General features: G+C 58.1%; 3 protein-coding genes across 10 annotated transcripts in view; 1 reads left to right on the top strand and 2 right to left on the bottom strand.

Moving 5' to 3' along the window:
- Positions 1–2,558: 2,558 nt before the first annotated feature.
- Positions 2,559–13,369, bottom strand: TEPSIN (TEPSIN adaptor related protein complex 4 accessory protein). Of its 4 annotated transcripts, none has more exons than XM_061144551.1 (14): positions 13,252–13,369; positions 11,479–11,551; positions 11,058–11,149; positions 10,792–10,885; positions 8,717–8,784; positions 8,484–8,562; positions 8,297–8,368; positions 7,281–7,484; positions 6,550–6,855; positions 6,135–6,312; positions 5,909–6,022; positions 5,705–5,783; positions 5,386–5,520; positions 2,559–4,429 (listed from the first exon to the last, which is right to left on the bottom strand). In XM_061144551.1, exons 1-14 carry the CDS (start codon positions 13,297–13,299, stop codon positions 3,869–3,871), a joined length of 2,103 nt encoding a protein of 700 aa, XP_061000534.1. In that variant the 5' UTR covers positions 13,300–13,369; the 3' UTR covers positions 2,559–3,868. The 4 variants fall into 4 exon arrangements, with proteins under 4 accessions (XP_061000534.1, XP_061000535.1, XP_061000537.1 ...); XM_061144552.1 differs by having other exon boundaries at positions 6,550–6,765; XM_061144554.1 differs by lacking the exon at positions 6,550–6,855 and having other exon boundaries at positions 6,135–6,309.
- A 66-nt stretch (positions 13,370–13,435) lies between these two features.
- Positions 13,436–15,523, top strand: NDUFAF8 (NADH:ubiquinone oxidoreductase complex assembly factor 8). The gene is made up of 3 exons (XM_061144555.1): positions 13,436–13,745; positions 13,907–14,017; positions 15,274–15,523. The coding sequence occupies exons 1-3, from the start codon at positions 13,662–13,664 to the stop codon at positions 15,301–15,303; spliced, it is 225 nt and encodes a 74-aa protein (XP_061000538.1). The 5' UTR covers positions 13,436–13,661; the 3' UTR covers positions 15,304–15,523.
- A 2,117-nt stretch (positions 15,524–17,640) lies between these two features.
- The window catches only part of SLC38A10 (solute carrier family 38 member 10), a 40,797-nt gene continuing 37,450 nt past the window's right edge, over positions 17,641–20,987 (bottom strand). For 3 of the 5 annotated variants that reach the window (XM_061144545.1, XM_061144549.1, XM_061144548.1), the window contains 2 exons: positions 20,378–20,548; positions 17,641–19,778 (listed from right to left, as the gene is read on the bottom strand). In XM_061144545.1, the coding sequence (XP_061000528.1) occupies positions 18,733–19,778; positions 20,378–20,548 (1,217 nt within the window). In that variant the 3' untranslated portion in view covers positions 17,641–18,732. The remainder of the gene's footprint in view (positions 19,779–20,377; positions 20,549–20,987) is intronic. The other 2 variants (XM_061144546.1, XM_061144550.1) reach the window with 1 other exon arrangement.

Below are 20,987 nucleotides of genomic sequence, written 5' to 3'. Positions count from 1 at the left end.
TTTAGGATCAGTTTGTTTCCATTTACCCGACCCCCCCAAAAAAAAAAAATCTAGATGGGAATTATGTTAAATCTGTACATCAGTTTGGGAAAAACTGACATTTTAACAGTAAAATCTTCCAATCTATAAACATAGCATATCTCTCCATTTATGTAGGTCTTCATTGATTTCTTTCATCAGTCTTTTACATGTTTCAGCATACAGATCCTATATCTATTTAATTTACATCTAATTATTTCAGGTTTTGGATGCCATCATAAAGCACCTATTTTTGGCCACACTGGGTCTTCACTGCTACATGTGGGCTCTCTCTAGTTGCAGGGGGGCAGGGGATACTCTTCCTTGCGTTCTCATGGTGGTGCCGTCTCTGGTTGTGGAGCACAGGCTCTAGACGCATGGGCCTTAGCTGCTGTGGCCCGCGGGCCATGGAGCACAGGCTCAGTTGCTCCATGGCATGTGGAATCCTCCCGTACCACGGACGTCCCAATAACAGATTTTAAAATGTAAATTTCCAATCATTTATCACTCGTATATGAAAATACAATTCAGTTTTACTCAACAGCCTGTGTTCTTGCTAAACTCTTTAGTCATAGGATTTTTGTGGAATCTATGTGATTTTCAACATAAATAATCATGCTTTCTGTGGTTAGTAACAGTTTTATTTCTTCCCTTGTATTTGCCTTTTCCCCCACTGTTTCATTGAAGTGGCTGGTGCTTCCAGGACAACGCTAAACAGAAGTGGTGAGCGTGGACATTCCCGCCTTGTTCCCAGTCTTGGAGGGAAATCACTCAGCCTTTTGACACTAAGTATGGTGTTGCAAAGATTGGACAGACTGAAGCAACTGTGTATGCACACAAGCACCCAGTCCATCCCCTTTACTGGGTGAAAGAAATTGTTTTATTTCTAGTTTGCTGAGGCTTTTTTTTAATCATGAATGTTGAAATCTATCTCTTGCTTTTTTCTGTGTAAAATAATAATGTGATTTGTTCTTCTTTAGTGTGTTAATATAGTGAATTGCACTATTTTCAGATGGTGGACCAGCCTTCCATCCCCAGAAAAAACTCCACTTACTGTGATGTATTATTACTTTTTGTATACATCTGGATTTGTTTTGCTAATATTCTGTTGAGGGCTTTTTTAAAAAAAAATCTATGTTCATGAAGGAGATTGGTCTGTGATTCTCCAAATCAAGTGCACATGGAACATTCACCAAGATAGACTATATCCTGGGCCACTAAACAAACTTTAACAAAAGCTTGAAATCTTTATAATGAAAGTCTTATATGTTCTCTTACAATATAAAAATTAAAGTACTAATACAAAACACATTTTAAAATAATCTATCAGGACTTCCCTGGTGGTCCAGGGGTTAAGACTCTGCATTTCCACAGCAGGGGGCACGGGTTTGAGCCCTAGTCCAGGTTTCACATGCTGCCTGGTGCTGTGCCCCCCAAAAAAAGTCAGACAAAAAGGAAGTCTTATGGGAAATTAGAAAATATTTTGAACTGAATAAATACTAAAATGTTATCAAAGTTCATGGGATAAAACTAAAACAGTGTCTAGAGGAAAATGTATAGCATTAAAAATGTTTCCATTAGGACTTCCCTGGTGGTACAGTGGATAAGAATCTGCCTGCCAATGCAGGCGACATGGGTGTGATCCCTGGTCTGGAAGATTCCACAAGCCACTGAGCAACTAAGCCCATGAACTTAGTTGAAACTACTGAGTCACAACTACTGAGCCCGCACTCTAGTGCCTGCAAGCCGCTACTGCTGAGCCCACAAGCTGCATCTACTGAAGCCAGTGTGCCTAGAGCCTGTGCTCCACCTTGAAAGAGACCACCCCAATGAGAAGCCCATGAACTGCGAAGAAGAGTAGCTCCCACGCTCTGCCACTAGAGAAAGCCTGCACGCAGCAAGGAAGACCTACTGTAACCAAAAATAAAAATTTTTAAATGTTTATATTAAAAAAGAAAAAAGGTCTTAAATCAATAATCTAAGCTTTCACTTTTAAAAAGCTAGAAAAAGAAAAAAATCCACAGCAGGAAGAATGAAACAGTAAAGAGCAGAAGTCAATAAAATACGAAACATAAAATCAGTAAGAAAAACAAAACCAAAAGTTAGTTCTTTGAAAAGGTCAATAATATCAATAAACTTCTAATCAGACTAACCAAGGTGGGGGGGAATTAATATCAGAAATGAAAGGTGGGACACTATAAAAATTGGAAGAACAAAAAAAAAAAAAATTGGAAGAACAAAGAAAGGCTGAAAAAACTCTATAGCCATATTCACAATGGACCAATTCCTTGAAAGACACAAATTATTGAAACTCATGAGGAAATAGATAACCCAAATAGTCCTAAATCTACTTAAGAAATTGAATTTTGTAGTTAGAAACTTTGCAATTAAGAAAATTACTGGACAAGATAGTTCCGCTGGAGGGAAGTACTGATACCTGTCCCAGCTTTTAGAAGTCTCTACCTGTGCCTCTTAGTGCCGTTTTCTCTCCTCTCTCACACACACATGCAGATAGAAAATGAAAAAGCGATCAGTGCAGCTTCCTGTGAACAGCAGTGTTTATGTGGGAGGTATGACCCCAGGCCATCCCCAGTTCTCCCCAGAGCGACCACAGCCCTAGCTCTGAGGTGGCTGTACAGTCTGCAGGCAGAGGTCACGGGAGTGGGGAGATGACACGGGTCATACAGGGACCTGATGCTGCCCTAACCCTACCCAGACCCTAATCCTGATGGACGAGAAGGTGGGAGGCTGCTTACAACACCCCCCTCCCTCAAAGGGAGGGATCTGAGCTCAAAAACAAAGACCCAAGCAGTGGTTCCAAACTGACCCAAAAAATCCTTGTTTCTGAGGGCCAGGAAGGCAGGGGTTTCCCCAGGGGACCCCAAGGTCAATGCTTGCAAGGCTCCGTGCCTGCCTGCCTGCTGCTAAGGGAATTCAAGTCCAAATGGCCAGTCTCTGGCCAAGGAGACAGCAGGGTGGGGGTGGAGGAATGAGTGAGGTGGCCCTGGGATCCTCCTCTCAGGATTGTCGCCTGGAAACAGCAGAAGCTTGGCTGGAGACCGGGCCTGGGCTCAGCCTGCAGATGGGTCCTCTCCGTCTTCCCCTGGTACCCTTCTCTGTGTGCCCACAAGGATCCCGGGGACTTGGGCCAATTTCAATGGGTGTGGGGTCTCCAAGCTCCGTCACCAGGCCTCTCCCGTAAGCTCCCCTCCAGTGCCCTCTGAGCAGGCCACGTCATGCTGTCTGCCCCACTGCCCTCCCTTCGTCCCTCTGGCAGATGGGAAAAGTGGACGGTGTGCTCAACCCGCCAGAGCAGATGGCCATGAGGCGGGAGATCCGGCACCCCAGGGCCCACCAGCTGCCAGGCTTAGCTTGTGCTCGGCTCCTCTTTCTGGGCCTGTCCTGCCCTCCCTGCAAATCCTGCAGAGTGCTCGGGGACGCTGCTCCTGGGCCATCAAACCCAGAGGGCAGGCTGTAAGAGGGGGGTCCTGCCTCCCAGCAGAAAAACAGGAAACCCACCTTAGGGGCAAAGTTGAGGAGCAGCTCCCATGGGCACCTCGTTACCACAGTGGTGGTCTGGCTCTAGCTGGTGCATGGACTAAAATATCACCTGGGTTTTACTTGCGGCCATTCTCATCCCTGGGTGAGCCATCCACTCTAAGCTCGCCTGGCTGGGTAGCTGCTCACACCAAGGCCTCAGTGGGTGAGGGGAAGAGGCCAGGGGAGGGTGAGGCTGACCACAGAGAGGGGAATCGGGGGCTGTGGGCATAGGGGACAGCACAAAGTCACAGGGTCCTGGGAGTCACAGGCCAGGGAGCACACAGACTGCATGTGGCCCAGGTGGACAAGATCATGAGTTTAAGAATGCAAAAGCTGACGGCTCAGAGCTGGAAGGCTCTTTTGCTGCCAGCCTCTGTGACAACGTCCAGGGAGCCTGGTGGGCTGGGAGGGGATCCTCTGCAGCAGTCCCAGCCCCCACCAGGCGGGGACAGGCCACCAGTTCCATGCCAGCAAATAAGGAGCTGCAGCTGTGGCCGGGGCCCAGGGTGATCTCTGGCCCTCCCTTTGGGGTGTCCATGCAGAGCAGGCCCTGCTCAGATGCAGCCCCCTGGTCTCTGGAACCTGCCAGCCTGGTCTCAGCCTCCCTGGCAGCCCCAGGGACTGGAAGGGGGCAGTTCTCTGGGGACGTTGGGGGCACAGGGCTGGGCTGCAGCCCTGATGGGGGCATACTGCCCTTGGGTGAAAACAAAGATGAACTCAGAGGCTGTAGGAAGGCCTGGCCCCCGGTGAAAGGCAGGGTGTCGGTCAGCAGGTCTGATGGGCCCACACGGGCGGCTGCAGGGCTAGGCTCGGCTGGGGGCCTCCGGGCAGGGGGCCACTGTCGGCAGGAGGCTTCAAAGTGTCTCAGGATCTGAACGAGGGAAGAGGGGAACTGGTGAGGGCTCTTGTGCTCCTTCAGGAATCATAGAGGACAAGGTCCTCCTGGGTCCCCTCCTCAATGTCGCTGGCCAGAGCACAGGGCAGGACCACTGGCCACTCACAACAACTCTGTCATCCCCCGGCAGTAACGCTGCTGCTCTCCACCAGCTGTCATACAAACAGATGCTTTCCCCCACATCAAGCTGCTGTGTGGCCTGCCAGAGTGGAAGAGCGCCCCCTCCTGGTCAAGTGCCACACAAGCACCTGACACGCAGAGGGAAGAGATGTGTCTGAAGCACCCCCAACCCCCACCCAAGTGTCATTCCTAATAGCTGGACTCCTGGGTCCTTCTCAGGCTTTAGCAACACCGTGATGTGCCCTCGACGTGTTTCGTGTGTGGCAGGTTCACTAGTGCTTTGATGAAGAGCAGTTTAGAGACAGGTGACTAAGGACCTGAACTGTCCACTGCCATACAGAAAACTGGAAGCCAAGAGAGGCAAACAGCAGGCCCCAGAGAAGACTGCAGGTGGCCTCCCCACATTCATCAGTGGGAAGAGGACTCAGACAGACAACCATTTCTGCCCTCCCAGAGTTGGGGATATGGGAGCAGAGCTTAGACCCATGACACAGAGTACAGAGCAGAGGAAGAGAGCCATCCAAGCAGTCAAGGAGGGCTTCCTGCAGGAGGAGGGCTTCCTGGAGGAGACAGCCACAAGGGAGAAGGCACTGCCCAAAAAGCAGATCTGCTGGGCAGAAGGTCGGGGAAACCTGGGGGTCCCACGTATGGGAAGAGGCCAGGCCGCCAACTGCCGTTCTAAGGACATGACCTGTGCCAGCCGCAGGAGCGGGAGGAGGGACACGTCTAGGGAAGGCAGTGGGGGCAGGGGGAGGGTGTGGGACTGCTGGGGTGTCCTGCACCCCCTCCTCTGGGCCCTTCAGGCTACCCACCTTGGTGGCCTTGTTGGTCACGGGTCCGGGGCTGCCCGCACTGAGCTCCTGCAGCCGAGGCCGGGCGAGGAGCAGGACTCGCTCCTGAGAGAGCAGGTCAGTGCACCCGAGGGAGGCGATGGCACCCAGGGCTCTCTGCAGGGTGGGTGGGCCTGATGTCAGCTGGGTCCCCCCCAAGGGAGGTCTGTGTGACCGGCTCCCTCCCTCCCTCCTCTCGGCCCTCAGCAATCAACCAGACAATCGACTGGGCATCCTGTGCTCACTCTCCCCACTTCCCGTGCCCAGGCACACCCCCAGCCCCACCTGCTGCCCTCCTTACCATCTGAACACGCTCACTGGTGGCAGCCAGGTGGCGGATGAGCAGCTCCAGCACAGCCTCACAGTTGAGGAGGCCACACCTGCAGGAAGGGGGCACCACGCAACAGGGCTGGGGCTGTGGGGCAAGGGGCGTGTGTGCAGAGCCAGGGCGAGGGATGGGGTGAGGTGCGGGGACGAGGGGGCCCTGGAACGGGTCGGGGCTCACTCTTTGACGAAGTGCTGCACCTCCTCTCGGCTCAGGAAGGTGTGCTGCCCCTGGGTCACAGTCCGGACCAGGCTCAGCTCCTGCTGGCAGTCACTCAAGGTCACAGCCTCAACCCTGCAGGGTGCACGCAGGTCAGGACAAAGGCTGGTCTCCCTCACGCCCCCTCCAGGTCACCTCTCCCCATTCAGGGTAGGGAAGGGAGGGGCACCCTGGGGTGCTGGATCACCTTTCTGCCAGGTCACTAGGTGCCCGGCTGGCCCCCGAGGGGCTGTCACTGCCCGACCGACTGCCCGAGTCCGAGGCCTTGCCCAGGTCATCGTTCTCCTGGGAAGAATCCTGAGAGCTGGGACTGCTGTCCAGCTCATCCCAGCCACCTCCGGCTTGCCCGGGCTGGTGTCTCACTGCTGGAAGAAACACCGACTGAGGGTTGGACCCTTGGGGGCCTCAGATTGGCCCCACGTCCGTCTCCCCAGGAGCCCTGGATGGGGAGACCCAGGGAAGAGCCGGTGGGCTGGGTCCTGGGATGTGGACACGGTAGCTGCCTGGGCGCCAGCTCCAGGAAACACCACCCGAGAGGAAACGGGGCAGAACAGAGCACACCCTCACTCAGGGCCAGGGTGGGGGGTCCGCACAGGACATGCCTGCCCAGAAAACACAGATGCCAGACGCCAGGCGGGTGGGAGGCCATGCAGTGCCAGGGCAGTGGGGACAGTGCCCAGCACAGCAGCTCTCAAGTCCCAGCAAGTGCTGACATTCTTCTTCCAAGCCAGGCAAACGGGACGGTGCTTCTGGGAGAGGCAGAAGTGGAGGCGGAGGGCACGGGCAGTCGTCGCTCCCTCCCATATCACGGTGCACCACTAGAACACACATGGCATGGAGCCTGGCCCCTGCGGAGGGCTCCCCTGTTGCCTCTGGGCCCTGACGGGCTGCAGAGCTGCTCGAAGGCGCTGGGTGAACACACGAGAGCTGGGGATGGCTCCTGTCCCAGCTCTAAGCTTCTGTGTCTGAGCAGCCGGGATCCTGGGCAGACCCCACCTCTCGTGGGGCCGTAATACCTGAGCTCCCACCAAGAGCAGGCTGACAGAGAACACTGGACATGGGGGTCAAGGCAGGGCTGCCCTACGCACACCGCCACAGAGGCTGCAGGGAGCCAAGTCTTGTGGGCAGTTGGCTCTGCGAGCTTGTCACGTGCTGGTTCTGAGAGGTGTCTCGGGACCTGCAGGGTGGGGCTCCTGCCCCCTGCCCCCACCATGGGTGCGCTGCTTTCTTCTTCCTCCCTCGTCTGCTCCCGCCCAGCCCCAGTAGGTGACCGGAAGCCCAGGGCCCGGGGAGGGGGAAGCCAGCGCCCCAAGGGAGGAGTCCAGCTCGATACCTCTCGCTCCTGGGCTGGCCATGGGGAGAGGGCTCCCGGAGGCGGGGGTGCCGAGGCTGGCTGAAGGTGTCACAGCCGGCTGGTAGGCGTCACCCCGCGGAAGGGACCTCTGGCAGCTGGGGCTCTCAGGCCCAGGGCGCACGGCACTGGCCACCACCTCTGCAGCTTTCTGGATGGTGGACAGGAAGGCTTCGCCCGCGGAGCCTGCAGCAGATAGAGGGGAGACGGCACAGACCCCTCAGTCCCACCCTGTGTTCCCGGGATGAGGTGCCCATGGCTGCTCCTTGCCCAGGACCCAAGAGGTTGGGACACAAGCTGCAGTCACAGAGCAGAGGCCGTATGGAGGGACAGGGCCCTCCCAGAAGCTTCTGCAGTGAATTCACTTCAATGCATCCTGGCCCCAAGGAGCGTGGATGAGCGGCAGCTCATGGCAAAGCTGTGCTCTGGCCCTCCTGTGTCCCCACCTCAGAGCACGGGGCCACCTAAGGTGGCTGTCCTGAGAACCACAATCTCCCTGGCCACTTAGGGAGTGCTCACATCCAGTGCTGGGGGCTTTCCCAAGGAGTGCCCCGTGGAGGGTGATCTGGCGGTCACCCCCAGGTTAGGAACAGGTGGGCTCTAAGGCCAACCCACTTTAGGAATCATAATTGCCGAGGAACTAGGAGCCATGGATGGAGTGGCCAGCATATCAGCTGGACCTGGCCCAGAGCCCATGAGAGGCTCACATGGCCCTGAGGGGCTTCGGGCTCTCCCCGCAAGCAGGGCCGGCACCACACCAGCTCCAAGTCAGCTCTGTCACAGCTGGGACCACCGCCCTCTGCGCTCCGCTCCCTGAAGGAGCCCAGGGCTGACACCCCAAGTGCGGGGCTGACCCTCAGCCTGGCTTCTCACCAGTCAGGTGAGGAGAGCCGACTGCACCTCCCCAGCCGCCCCAGGGTGGCAGAGAAGTCAGTGGGGGGCACACAGGCCCACCCGCCCCTCGCCCTCAGCCGGGCCCCGGGCCCTGCAGCACTCACCTGTGTGACCCCGCTCCTTGCTGTAGCCGAAGCCCTGCAGGGTGCTCTGGGGTCTGGACTGGGAGCCCATGCCTGCGGGGAGGCCCACGTCAGCAGCAGCGGGGACCCGGCCCTCAACCCCGGACATTTGGGGGAGGAGAGGCCCGCCCAGAGTAACCCAGTGACAGGGCTGGGTATACTCGTGTACCTGCCGGAGGCAGGGTCCTGGGAGGCTGGGAAGGAGGCGGAGGTGACAAGGCGTCCGAGTACAAGGCAGCCCCCAAGTCCTAGATGAGGCAGAGGGCACTCAGCACCACACACCCGTGGTCCCCCCACCCCTCCTTCTCCCCTGAGGGCCACTCAGGGGCTCCGTCCTGCAGAAAGAGTGGAGCCAGGGCCCTGCGCGGGGAGAGCAGGGAGTGACCTGGGTCCTGGGCTCACCTGGGCGGCCGCCCGCACCTTCTGGTACAAGCTGTTCCCATGGAGAGGATCCGGGGGCCCCGCGAAAACTGTGGGACAAATGGGAGCAGAACTGAGCTGGGCAATGCCAACCACCCAGCCTCAAAGCCCACACCTGACACAGGCGGTGAGCCTTGGCCTTGCCCAGCCCCCCTTGAAGCCCCCAGCTCAGCCCCCTCAACCAAGTCCCTGGGGGCTTCCTAAAGCAGAGGCATTGCCGTCCTCAGGCGTGTGGTAGCTGTGCCCTCACAGCCCCTCGGTGCCCCCTGGCCCACACCCGTAGCTGTGAGGCTGCAACTCAACCTCCAGAACACCAGGGCCATGTCAATGTGCCACTCCTTATTACGGCCTGAAAGGTCTCCTGCTCGTAAAGCTTCAGCTGTGGCCCATCAGATAACTTGTGTGCGCTAAGTCCCTTCAGTCGTGTCTGACTGCAACCCCATGGACTATAGCCCAGCAGGCTCCTCTGTCCGTGAAAGTTTTCAGGCAAGAATACTGGAGTGGGTTGCCATGCCCTCCTCCAGGATATCTTCCCAACCCAGGGATCAAACCCATGTCTCCAGCATCTCCTGCATTGGCAGGCGGGTTCTTTACCACTAGCACCACCTGGGAAGCTTGTGTGTTTGCATGCGTGCTTAGTCGCTTCAGTCATGTCCGACTCTCTGCGACCCTACGGACCATGGCCTGCCAGGCTCCTCTGTTCATGGGATTCTCCAGGCAAGAATGCTGGGTGGGTTGCCATTTCCTTTTCCAACCTGGGAAGCTTATGTCTCATTAAATCTCGCTGGCTCCTCCTGCCTTAGGGCGCTGAGACCAGCCAGGGCGGGGTACCTCCCCGACGTCCTGCCACAGCTCCCACCCTCCTTGTGGGAGTCACAGGGACCCCCCGCCAGGCCCCCAAAGTTGGGCCACCCCCCCTCCCACCTCCAGGATCAGCTCCTCTCACAGACCCGTCTATCTGGGCACTCGTCCTCTGAGCACAGAGCTCAGAGCTTGAGAGACGTTGGTGCTAATAGAGAACCACGGTCCCCCTCTGCTTCCTCTGCCCTCTTCAGAGGCCAGGACAGAAGTGAGGTCCAGCACTGGCCACAACCGTGTGAGCCGCGCAGCGGGACAGGCCCGTTCTGACCCTCCGGCTGGTGAGGATGAACCAACCATGCTGCTTCAGTGCACAAACTCCGGGGAGCTGGGCTGTGACGAGAGTGTCCCCAGCCCCCTGGACGCCTCTGGGCATCTGCCAAGTAATGGTCTGTGCCCCCTCCGAGGCCACTCCCTGTCTCCAAGGCACCCGCATGGACCCCAGGGCCCACGGGCAGCCCAGCCCCGGCCTGGCCTCAGCGCGCCTGCAGTAAAGGGAAGACAGTGGATTTGGGGTGCAGCAGGGTGGAATGAGTCCAAGCACCTGGTGGGTGGGGCTCACTGAACTGCTGAGGGTCTCCGACAAGCAAGCGGTAGACAGAGGACTCAGTCTCCTCCGTGGCTGCCCTCTCAGGGACAGCTTGGCGGTGTGGGTTCTGGCCTGAAGGCCAAGGCATTCCTGTTCCATTTGCCCCACTCAAGAAGACCTCAGGCCACATCCCCCTACCAGTTCTTATTAACAAGAGACTCAGGAACACCTCTGACCCAGGGGCAGGTAACAGACAGGGCTCTACCCCAGACTCACCTGTCACCTGGATCACCACAGGCCAGGGTCCCACGTCTCCCAACAGCCTCACTAGTCCCATCTCCCACCCTCCCAGCCCTTCCAAGAACGGAGGGCTTCCTAGGGTCCGGAGGAGCAGCCCTGGGGAGAAGAGGGAACCCAAGGCAGGGACAGACAGGAAAGGTCCAGGCCACTAAGACAGAGCACGGACAGACACCAGTCATTCTGTGCAGTGTGCTTGCCTGACCTGGCCGGGACAGGGGGAGGAACTGGCAGCGAAGGACAGTGTGGACGGGGCACAGAGGGGCGCACAGGTACGGGGCAGGGAGGCAGGGGCTCAGGTTAAGGGATCTGGCCGAGACCTGCCCTGGCCACCTTCCTCCCTGCGCCTCCCATGGGCAGTGCTGGCCCGTACCCGCGGCCTCCTGGATGAAGGCAGGGTTGCGCTTCAGGATGAGCAGGAAGGATGAGGAGCCGTGACCACACAGGTGCAGCAGGATCTTCAGCACCTGGGGGAGGAGGGACGGGGGGTGGGGCAGAGCTGGATCCACAGAAGGGTGCCCCACCCGACACAGCCCCCCAACGTCCCCAGCTCATCCCTCCCCTCCAGCCACATCACCAGGGGCAGGACGGGGCCCTGACCTAACCCCCACGCAGACCTCTGGAGCCGCTCGGACTCACCTTGAGCTTCACGCGGCCAGAGCCGCTGTGCAGACGGTTCAGCAGGTACTCCAGGAGACACTGGCTGCTGCCCAGGGATTCGTGGGAGATCTCTGGGAGGCGCTCAGTTAGGGAAGGGGCAAACTAACCCCGGGCCACACAATGCCCTGGCCAGGGAGAGAAGCCGGGCCTTCCTGCCATCAAACTCCTCAGTGTGGCCCCCTCCACCACAGGCACCCACCCCAGGCCCTGGTTTCAGGAACACCCAGCTTCTAGGGTCTCCTGAGCCTCATGTCATCAGTAGGGTGGCTTTCAGAGCCCACACACCTAGCTGCTATGGGAAAGGAGCCAGGGCTCCCTCAGGGTAGGAGAAGTCCGGGACCCTGGGAGATGGGGTAGGAGAGCCTACAGGGCCCCCAGATGTATCCACAAGGAAGGATACTGGCAATCTCCTCAAACAGGTAGCCCGGACACGGGACATCATCATCCGACGTTCCCTTCAGGAGAATCGGGAGCTGAAAGGGAGTGAGAGCCCAGCCCACAGTGAGTGGACACAGGAGCCCTCATTCTTGGGGATCCGTTTCCACACAGCTTATAGTTGGCATGCCACAGGGTCAGGGGACCCAAAGACGACAGCAATGGTCCCACTGGCCACAGAGAGCCTGCAGAAGCCTCCCTTCTGGAGGCCAGGATGAACGCCTGGGAAGAGGAAATGGGTGGTGGTCTCCATGGTGACAGGCCCTAAAGGTCACGATTCAGCATGGCCCCCCCCAGGCCCCTACGCCTACAGCCACACAACTTAAAAGCACCTTTAGTATACCAACTTACGGACTGGCAAAAAAAAAAAAAGAAGACTCCTCGGGTGAGCCGCTGTGACACAATCATTCACCCTGACAGACCTACAGCGCCACTTCCAGGTAAGGATCCCACAGAAACAACTCAAAACAAGAACAAACGACTCAGCTGTGTGTCTCACGCTTATCTGTCAGCACAAAGGTGTTTATGCTGAGTTGACTCAGCACAAAGATATACAATTTCTAGGGATAAACACCAGAAACACCCATTCCACCTCACGGCACATCTGGGGGGTATGACCCTCAGTGTAGACAGGACAGGAGACCTCAGGTGCAGTCTCTGAGGTGCTGGCCACAGACACAGTTGGCCTGAATGCCGCAAGAGACTGCTTACGCTATTTGTCCACCAAGACCCAGAGGGAAGCTGGAAAGGTCTGCAGGACCATAGGATGTTCAGCACATAGTGAAACCTCTGCTCAAAGAGAGGGTGAACCCAGCACCCCCCTCACCCTCGCGGCCTGCCTGTGGAAGCTCACAGTGCCAGAATTCACTGTTCATTTTGGCCTATTTCTGGTGACAGACCCCAACCTCCCTTTCTTGACCCTGGACTTTGGACTGGTTCAGGCTCATTTTAGGAGCATTTTCTACAATTGGGAACCCAGCCCTCCTACAACTTGGGAGAGTCTTTCTCAAGGACCTGAAGGCCACTCCTTGAAATGTAACCACCAGGAGGGACAGGGTCCGTCCCCCAGTTCCTACTGGACGATGGGATCTTAGCTTCTGTAACCCCGTTATCAGCACAGCAGCCGTATCCCACCAAAACCGCCCAAACGCCTGTCATTTTTCAGTTGAACTCCACCCATCTGTGCCGTCCTGAAAACGCCCAGTCCTCTCCGCACAATTTGAACTGGAATTCAGGGCTTCCCCCACTGCCTGGACCACTTAATAAAAGGTTTTCTGCCGCTCCTCTAATCAGCGTCTGGTTATCTCGGAGAGTTCGGGGGATCACTGTTTCTTTTTCTGTAAAGCTACTTTAAGCTGGGTAAGAAAACAGAAAAAATTGGATTTTGTTCAAAGGGATGTCACTATCCACAGCAGACCTGACACAGGGGTGGCCTGACCTACTGCCCCCCTCCAAGGCTGTGGGGCCCCTCCAGCCTCGGGAGGGGCCAAAGGGTAGGATTTGAGATGAGGAGAGTTCTGGGATGTTGAAGCGGCCGGAAGACAGGGAAAGAAGTGACAGAAGAGGTGGGAGGGCACGGAGGGGGACGAAGGAGACGCCGAGCCTGGCAGCAGCCGGAGGACACGGGGCGCGGGGATCCCTCGGGGGCAGTGCGCAGCCAGGGAGGCTGTCGGCCTGGGCCGGGGTCGAGGCCAGGAGGCGGCGCGTGGTGGGACCGGGGCCGCCAGCACTCACTCACCCGGTGCAGAAAGCTCAGGCGGTCCCGCAGTGGCGGCGTGGCCGCCATGGTGCCGGTCACCTTCCGGCCCCGCCCCTACTCCGCCAGGCCCGGGCCCCCGCCAATCACTGCGTGAGTCTGACCCCGCGGGCCAATTACTCGCGTGAGGAGGGCCTTGAGGCCGACTTCGGGGAAACAATTTGCGTGTAAACCAATACAAAGTCCAAGGACAGCGACAGGCAACGAGCCAACTGCAGGGCTCTGGGAGACTTAAGAGCTGTTCCGGAGAGGTAGAGACGAGGGCTAAGCCTGACGAAATGACAAAGCGCAAGAAAGGTTGTGGGCGGAAGTGCCTCCCTGTCAAGGTGTTGGGCGGCGGAAGAGGCCGGACCTAAGATGGCGGCGCCCACAGGTGCTGGGAAGAGCCTCTCATGTCGGGGAACGGAGCTGTGTGGGGTCGCGTGCGAAGCCGCCTCCGCGCCTTCCCCGAGTGTCTAGCGGCCTGTGGGGCCGAGGTGCGGAGTCGTCAGGCGGGGCAGGAAGGGCCGCGCGGGGCGGGGTGCGCGCTGGCGGGGGGGCGGGTAGTGGTGACCCGGGAGCGGCGGCGGGGTCCGCCCCGGGTAATCAGCGGGCGCGTGGGCCGTGGCGACCCTCTCCCGTCTCCATCCGCCCCCAGGCCGCGGCCTACGGCAGGTGCGTGCAGGCGTCCACGGCCCCGGGCGGCTGCTTGAAGAAGGATCTGTGTGTGCAGGAGTTCGAGGCTTTGCGGAGCTGCTTCGCTGCTGCGGTAAGTGGATGCCAGCTTCGACCGAGGGTGGGACCCTAGGGGGCGGGGACCCACGTTACCCACTCGGGAAGCTGAATTCCTTTTCTTCTGGGTTCGGTGTTGGGCTCCCACAGGTGCTTCAACGGGGCACAGCCCCACACCAGCCGGCGCGACCCCCGCCGCCACGGAGGCTGCCTGTAATGAGGCTAGCACAAGCTTTTGAGGTGGTGCCCAAGGTGTCAAGGTCCTGGGTTCCCTCGACTCTGTGGGTCTGGGGTGGGCCACGATGCCCACAGTCAGTTCTGTTCTCCAGAGCTGCTGGTGCTGAGTACTGGACCAGAGAGGGGGCAGTTGGGTCAGCTCAGCAGAATTGAGGGAATCCAAGGCAGTTTCCCGATGTTCCAGGATGGCTGATGCATGGGCCATACTTCATTTTCCGGAGGGCTCAAAGAACCCCTTGCCACCTTCCTAGCAATCATTGTGGCTGGGATATGCGGCCTCCGACCTTGTCACCAATCTCTGATCTGACATGTTTCATCCAAGATGCATGTGTCGCTTGGACTTGCTTCCTGCCTCTTGGCAGCTTCCCTGCTTTACTAAGAGCACTCCCTCGGGGAGATACAAACCTTCATCCTGTGGTCAATGGTTGGAAGGATTCACATGTAAAATAAAAATCACACACTCCTGGCCAAACCAGGCTTTTCCCTACCGCCTGTGGTTATTAGTCAGGATCACAGGTATCTGGTCATCTATGATTCCTTATGCTCCTTTGCCTCTGTCATGTTGTCCTGCCCCTGGGAGCGGGTCACCGCCTCTCCTGCTGTTTTCCATCGAAGGCAACCTAACCACAGGCCCCGCGTACTGGAAGTTCAGGACAGGGAACCTGGGGGTTTCTCATTTAAAGACACAAGCCATTTTGTCTACTCTGCCTGCACTCTGAGGCTCTGGGGGGGTGCATGAGGAGGCAGGAGGGGAGCCTGTCTCTGGGCAAGTGTTTCAGCATCTCTGACTTAGAGATTCCTTTATAGAAGGGGGAGGACTAAATGGGACTCGTTGCTGGCACAATACCTGGCAGGGGTGGGAGAGGCCACAGAGCAGGTTGAGCCCAGCCCTGGCTACCCAGTGCCCCAACCAGCCTGGCCCCATGCTGCACACCCGTGGCCAAGCTCTTTGTAAGTTTTTGCCAGGAGGTGGCTTCTGGTGTGGTAGTTTTCTTAACTTTGAAACCATGTCTAGCTTGAAAGCAACCCATTCAGACACAGCCTTTTGTCTTCCAGGCCAAGAAGACCCTGACAGGAGGCCGTTAGGAAGGACTACGAGCTCCAGTCCACGTCCCTGGGTGCCTGAAACTGATGATCTCAAGGGGCAAGCGTCTAAAACCTCAAAAGCTCTTGGGGCTAAAAAGACTGAAAACACATTAGGCGCGCATGAGCAGAGGGGAATGGGTTTTCCAGCCTTGCACGCCTAAGGATTTGGGGAGAATAAGATACAGTGAACCCACAATAAAGATCAGATCAGATACTGTAAGATTTGTTTTGTCATCTGCAGAATGAGTGCATGGGCTGTGAACAAGCTGCCTTGCGAGTCTCGTTCTTTAAAGAATTCTCACCAAAGGTATGTCATCTGAGTCTGGCGAAGCATTTAGAAGTAACTACCAGGTTATAACACAGACCAAAGAGAGAACAGTGACACTGTGAGGGAAAGGTCCGAGCTGTAGGAATCTGATACTGATGGGTTTTTTTTCTGACTTAGAAAAAAAGGTGGGGGTTGCTCTTCCAAAGGGATGAACCCAGGGAGGGTCCTGTTTTAGGAACCTGGTGCCCATGAGACTTGCTCCATGGGATTGCCCCACCCTCCCTTACAGGCTCTGGAGTCTGAGCCTAGGTCCATCCTGGCCAGGCTCCTGCCCACTCTGGTCCCGCCCCTCATCCTGAGATTCGGTAAGGCCGCAGCAGCACACGTGCTGGAGCTCCAGGGAGACCCAGTAGGACCCAGGAAGATTCCAGCATCCTGAGCGCTGCCTGCTGGGCGTGTCATCCCAGAGCCTCCTTCCCCAGGGTGTGGAGGTCACATTGTCCTCTGGCTCCACCCAGGCCTGCTGTCCCAGAGCTTTGTGCCAGGGCACCCACACCCTGAGGCCCGGAGCTGTTCCCTCTTACAAAAGCTCCTGCACTTCCCCCACAAAGTGCTGAAACCCCTTATCTCTGAGCTATCATCCCAGTGAAACGCAGTTCCCAGGGCAGCCTTGGAGGGAAGCCATATGCTGTTCAAGGATTTCAGGGCTGTTAAAGACTGGCTGACTGGGCAGTCATGTTTACCAGTCACCACTGGAATTCAGGACCAGACATCATTGACATGACCCCCATCCCGGCCAGGGGTGATGGACCCTCAGATTGGCTGAGGGCAGGAGTGAGGAGTGGGCCAGGGAAACAGACTTGCTGAGAATGCCTCCCCCCTTCCCTGTGCAGGTGCCGCCTGCCTGAGGACGGCCTCTTTCTGACCCTTTGTGCTCTCTGCACTTTGGCATCTCTGCTGTGCACAGGCGCTCTGGTCCCTTCCAGAACCATCCCTCCTGGTGCTCTCCTACCATCCTTTCAGATCCCAGTTCACGGGGGCAGGTGAGGCCACCAGCCATGTATCAGGTCCAAGGCTGTGGACGTGACCCACTGGCTGGGCCAGGCTGCTCACCACACGCTGAAGTCAGCTCACGGGCCTCCCTGGCTCCCCTCCCCAAACTCAATCTGTCTTCAAAACTGTGTTTATGGGAGGGAATTCAACCGAGTTGTGTCAGGATGCAGAAAAGACAGTTCCTGCTGCTGCTTCAGCTGTGTCACCAAGAGGCAGTCACCCTGTGTGGCTCTGTATGCTCCACCTGTCTTGGCCTCGGACTCAGGGCTCAGCTGCACCACGGGAGGCCATACCCAGCCTCGGCCCTGGCTTCTTCCCACCCCGGGCTGGGTTCGGGGGCCCCATTCTAGAACTGGGAGTACAGACAGGGTCCTGTCCAGTCACCTAGGCCAGCCAGGCCTCGTGTCTGCCGCGTGTATCTGCCAGCACAGAGGGTCACTCCTGGTGGCCCGGTGTGCTGCAGTGGCCACATCTACCAGCCGTGGGACCCAGCGGGAGGGGTGGCCTGTGGTCAGAAAGCAAGGCACGGTCCCCCGGCCCCTCGTGGCTCCCTGCAGTACTGGTCGCGGTGACCCCACCCAGAGGTCTGCCCAGATCGCTCCCGAAGGAAACGACTGGGGAGGGGAGTGGAGCTGAAAACCTGGAGGAGAATACAAGCATTAACTAGGACAGAAGACCCTGAGCATCCAGAGGTGCGGGGATGGCAGGCGATGGCAGAGGCTGCACTGCTGCTCTCAGATGGCTGTGGCCCCTGCTCTGAGGAAGAAGTTATCTTTGCAGAAATCGAGAGAACACTGGGTCAAGGTGAGAGATTCAGGTAAAGAGGGCTGGACACGCAATCCCACCTTGAAACAACAAACGGTGTTCCAACCTGAGGGAAACTTTCACCAGGTATAGTTTGCTTGGAATTATTTTTAGTTAAGAATGGAGGGCGAGAAGCACTGGGACCCGGCCGCCTTTCACTGAGCTCCCCTCTGTGTGAGCAGTGCCCGGGGCTCGTGGGGAATCAGCTTGACTTCCAGAGGACTCCACTCCTTTTATTATTCATTTTGAGGCTTCAAGATGACATAGAAATCACAGTAAACAATAAAACCATTTCAAAAGGCACAGGGGAGAGGTGAGCCGAGACCAAGGCTGGAGCTGTCATATGGCCTGTGCATGCCTGGCTAGTGGTCAGTGAGTGGCCCCGCCATGGACCCCTTGGGGCAGGGTCTGGAGTGGCCCCCGCCCCCAGAGGGGAAGGAGGCACACAGCACAAAGCAGGTGAAGGCCCCAGACTCCTGAGGGCACAGTCCAGCATGTCTGTCAGGTCACCTGCCAACCAGCCCCCAGTCAAGGGGTGACCTACCACTGGCCTCTCTGCCCCTTAAAACAAAGTACAACAAAAACCACCACAAAAACCCTCCCAACAGATGAGTCCCAAGGGTGAAAACCCAGGGGAGATGCTGCCCTGGAAGAAGTGAGAAGCGGCAAGAAGTGAGGCCATGCACCCCTCCCCACCGGGCCTCAAACCCAGGTTTCGTGGTCACGGCTTCAGTCTGTGGTGTGGGAGCCTTTGGGTGATTCACCTCGGCACCAACCAGACAGCAGTGGTCTGTTTTACTTTTTAAATCTCACAACCACTCGCTTGGGACACTGAAGTATGCAGAGCAGAGCACCAGGGCGGAGGCGGCTGGACCCACAGGCCTGTCCAGCCTCTCAGACTTGACGCAGCATTTACGGTGAGAGGGGGTGAAGGCAGAAACATTTACTCAGGCTCTGTACTGACAGTCACAGAGAACATCAAGAAGGAATTCAAGTTCGGGGTAACACCTGCCTCTCATGGCAGCCGGGGGGCCAGGGCTGCAGTCAGCACTCAGAGCCCCAACATCTCCACCTGAACCCTGCTGGCTCCCACAGCCACACAGGAGGTGGCAGGTCATGTTTCCTGGTCTCAGGGAGCGGCTGTTTTTCCTCCTCAAGGCCGGAGGGAGTTGAGTCATGGGAAAGTCAGCCTGGAAGTGGCCGCAGCTGCAGAGCCGTCACTCCACCCTGGGCCTGACTTGGGCTTGGCACCCACCGTGGTCCAGGTTCACCAGCTGACCAGAGCACCCTGGCCTTAGTGGGGCTCAGGGCTCCTCCAGGGTCCCAGGCAGCTGTTTGATCTGGCGGCCTGGGACCACCCGCAGGGCGCCCCCAGCAGCCTGGTGCAGCTGGGTCTCCAGGGCGCTGCGGAGGTCATTGACCTGCACGTCGGGCAGTGAGTTGAAGCTGATGATGACACCGTCCTTCGGGGCCAGCCCCGCCTCTGCCAGAGGAGCTACATCTCGCCGTCTCCTCCGAAGGTCGGAGCCCGCCTGGACTTTCAAGTCCCGGTTGGGTTTGGCGTTGTCCGGCTTCTGATCTCCAGGGATGGCGGGTTTGGGCCCGAGCTCAGGGTCTGGCCTCTGCTTGGGCTCCTGTCCGGCAGTGTCCTCCCAGGGAGCAGGCATGTGCTCCCTGCCGGGGGCCTCCTTCCTCATCTCCGCATGCCCACCCTGCTGCCCACCCTGTCCTCCAGCAGGGTCGGCCCGGTGTTCCGGCTGATGTAACACAACCTGGGCCTGGGGGGCTGCTACCCCCGACCTGCCTCCAGGTGCCCGGTCTCGGCTCGCTTGCTGGGTCTTTACCTGAGGGGCCCCAATCGCTGCCCCCACCCCCGGCACATCTGCCTCCTGAGCATCCGCACCAGCAGCTGCTACCTCCTTCCCGGGTTTCTTCTCCTCGTGGGCGCCTCCACCAAAAACATCCCGGCTCTGCCCTTGGACGTCCCCAACCCCACGCTGCTCTGGGCTCCCGGGCACCCTGGCAGGCTCTAGCACAGGGACCCGCTCTTGCACACCAGCACCCTCAGCCTCAGGCACAGCGCCCTGCCGGCCTTCCCGTGGCTCAGCTGGAGCTACCCAGGGCTCCGGGTCAGCACCGCCGGGAGGTGCAGCTGGGGCTCTGCCCGCTGCCCCCTCAGGCTCCTCCACGGAGTGCTGGCTATGCCCCTGGGGAGGAGCAAGGGGACGCCCAGGAGCACCCGGCAGGACTTCCACAGGCTGCGGCGGGGGACGCTCCACCATCCCCGCATCGTGGACCTCCTGCTCCTTACCTCTGGGTGCGGCCACCCCCAGCTCAGGTTGTATGTCCGCTGCAAATGAAGTCAGGCACCCGTTTAGCCACAGAGACGAGCAGAAGCTACCGACACAGTGACTAAATGAAGCCAGCTTGCCAGCAATCAAGGAATACAAACACCGCTTAAATTCACCCAGCAGGACTCTAGACCACAGAGCCACAGATCCAACGGGGATGCGGGGGCGGGGGGGCGGGCAGGAGGGGGCAGGAGACTCTGGCTTTCATGCATTAAGGGACAATCCCTGGGCTTCCCTGGTGGCTCAGTGGTAAAGAATCCGCCTGCCAATGCAGGAGACATGGGTTCGATCCCTGATCTAGGAAGATCCCACGTGACTTGGAACAACTAAGCCCACCCACCACAAGGACTGAGCCCACATGCCGCAACGACTGCCGAGAGCCTGTGCTGTGAAACCAGAAGCCAGCACGCCACAACGGGGGGGCAGCCCCAGCGCTCTGCAGCGAGAGAAAGCCTGGGCAGCAATGAAGGCCCAGCACAGCCAAAACACATACATACATAAGCACAATTCTTTTTAAGTGACAACCCCTCTTCCCTGAGCAGGTGCAGCCACCGTCCCCACCCTGCCCGGCCCCTCCCCCTCCCTCCCCTGGACTTGCCATCCTCGCCTTCCTGGCCATCCTGCCTCTGCTGATGGATCTCCTTATGCTGCTCTTCGATCACCGCGAGCAGCTTCTCCTGCTGGTCCAGGAGGCGCTTCTGCTGCACCTGCTGTTCCTTGATCACTTGCAATAATACGGCGTGGTCCAGCATCTCCGCCCGGCCGGCTTCTGGTGCAGAAAACACGCGGTCAGAGCCTGGGAGCTACAGAGGCGCTTGGCTGGGCTGAGGGCAGTGTGATGCATGCAGGGAGGCCAAGGGGGGCTGTGGGCCCCTCCCTTGGACGCCTCTTGAGCATTCCCCTCTACCCGGCTGAGCTAGCACCCACGTGCCACAACCACAAATGACAAGTGATCTGGGCTGGTGACCCAAACTATCAACTATTCTAAAAAAGAATACTGGTTTTTTTAAGAGTTTCCTCCAAGGTGAGAATTTTAAAGACAAACAGAACCATCTTCCCCTTCAGCAGCAACAAGAGCTGGGACCTCAATGAGGAGGCTGCGCCAGTGCTCCCGCCGGCCCTGCCTCCCCCGGGAAGCTGGCTGCAGCTGGCAGTGGAGGAGCGCCAGGTGAGCTGGGAGCAGGCCAGCTGCAGCAGGTGCATGTAGG

The sequence above is a fragment of the Dama dama genome, chromosome 5 (genome assembly GCF_033118175.1).
Source record: "Dama dama isolate Ldn47 chromosome 5, ASM3311817v1, whole genome shotgun sequence".
NCBI classification, from domain to species: domain Eukaryota; kingdom Metazoa; phylum Chordata; class Mammalia; order Artiodactyla; family Cervidae; genus Dama; species Dama dama.
Note: the sequence above shows the minus strand (reverse complement) of the source record. Positions and strands in the feature narration are given on the sequence as shown.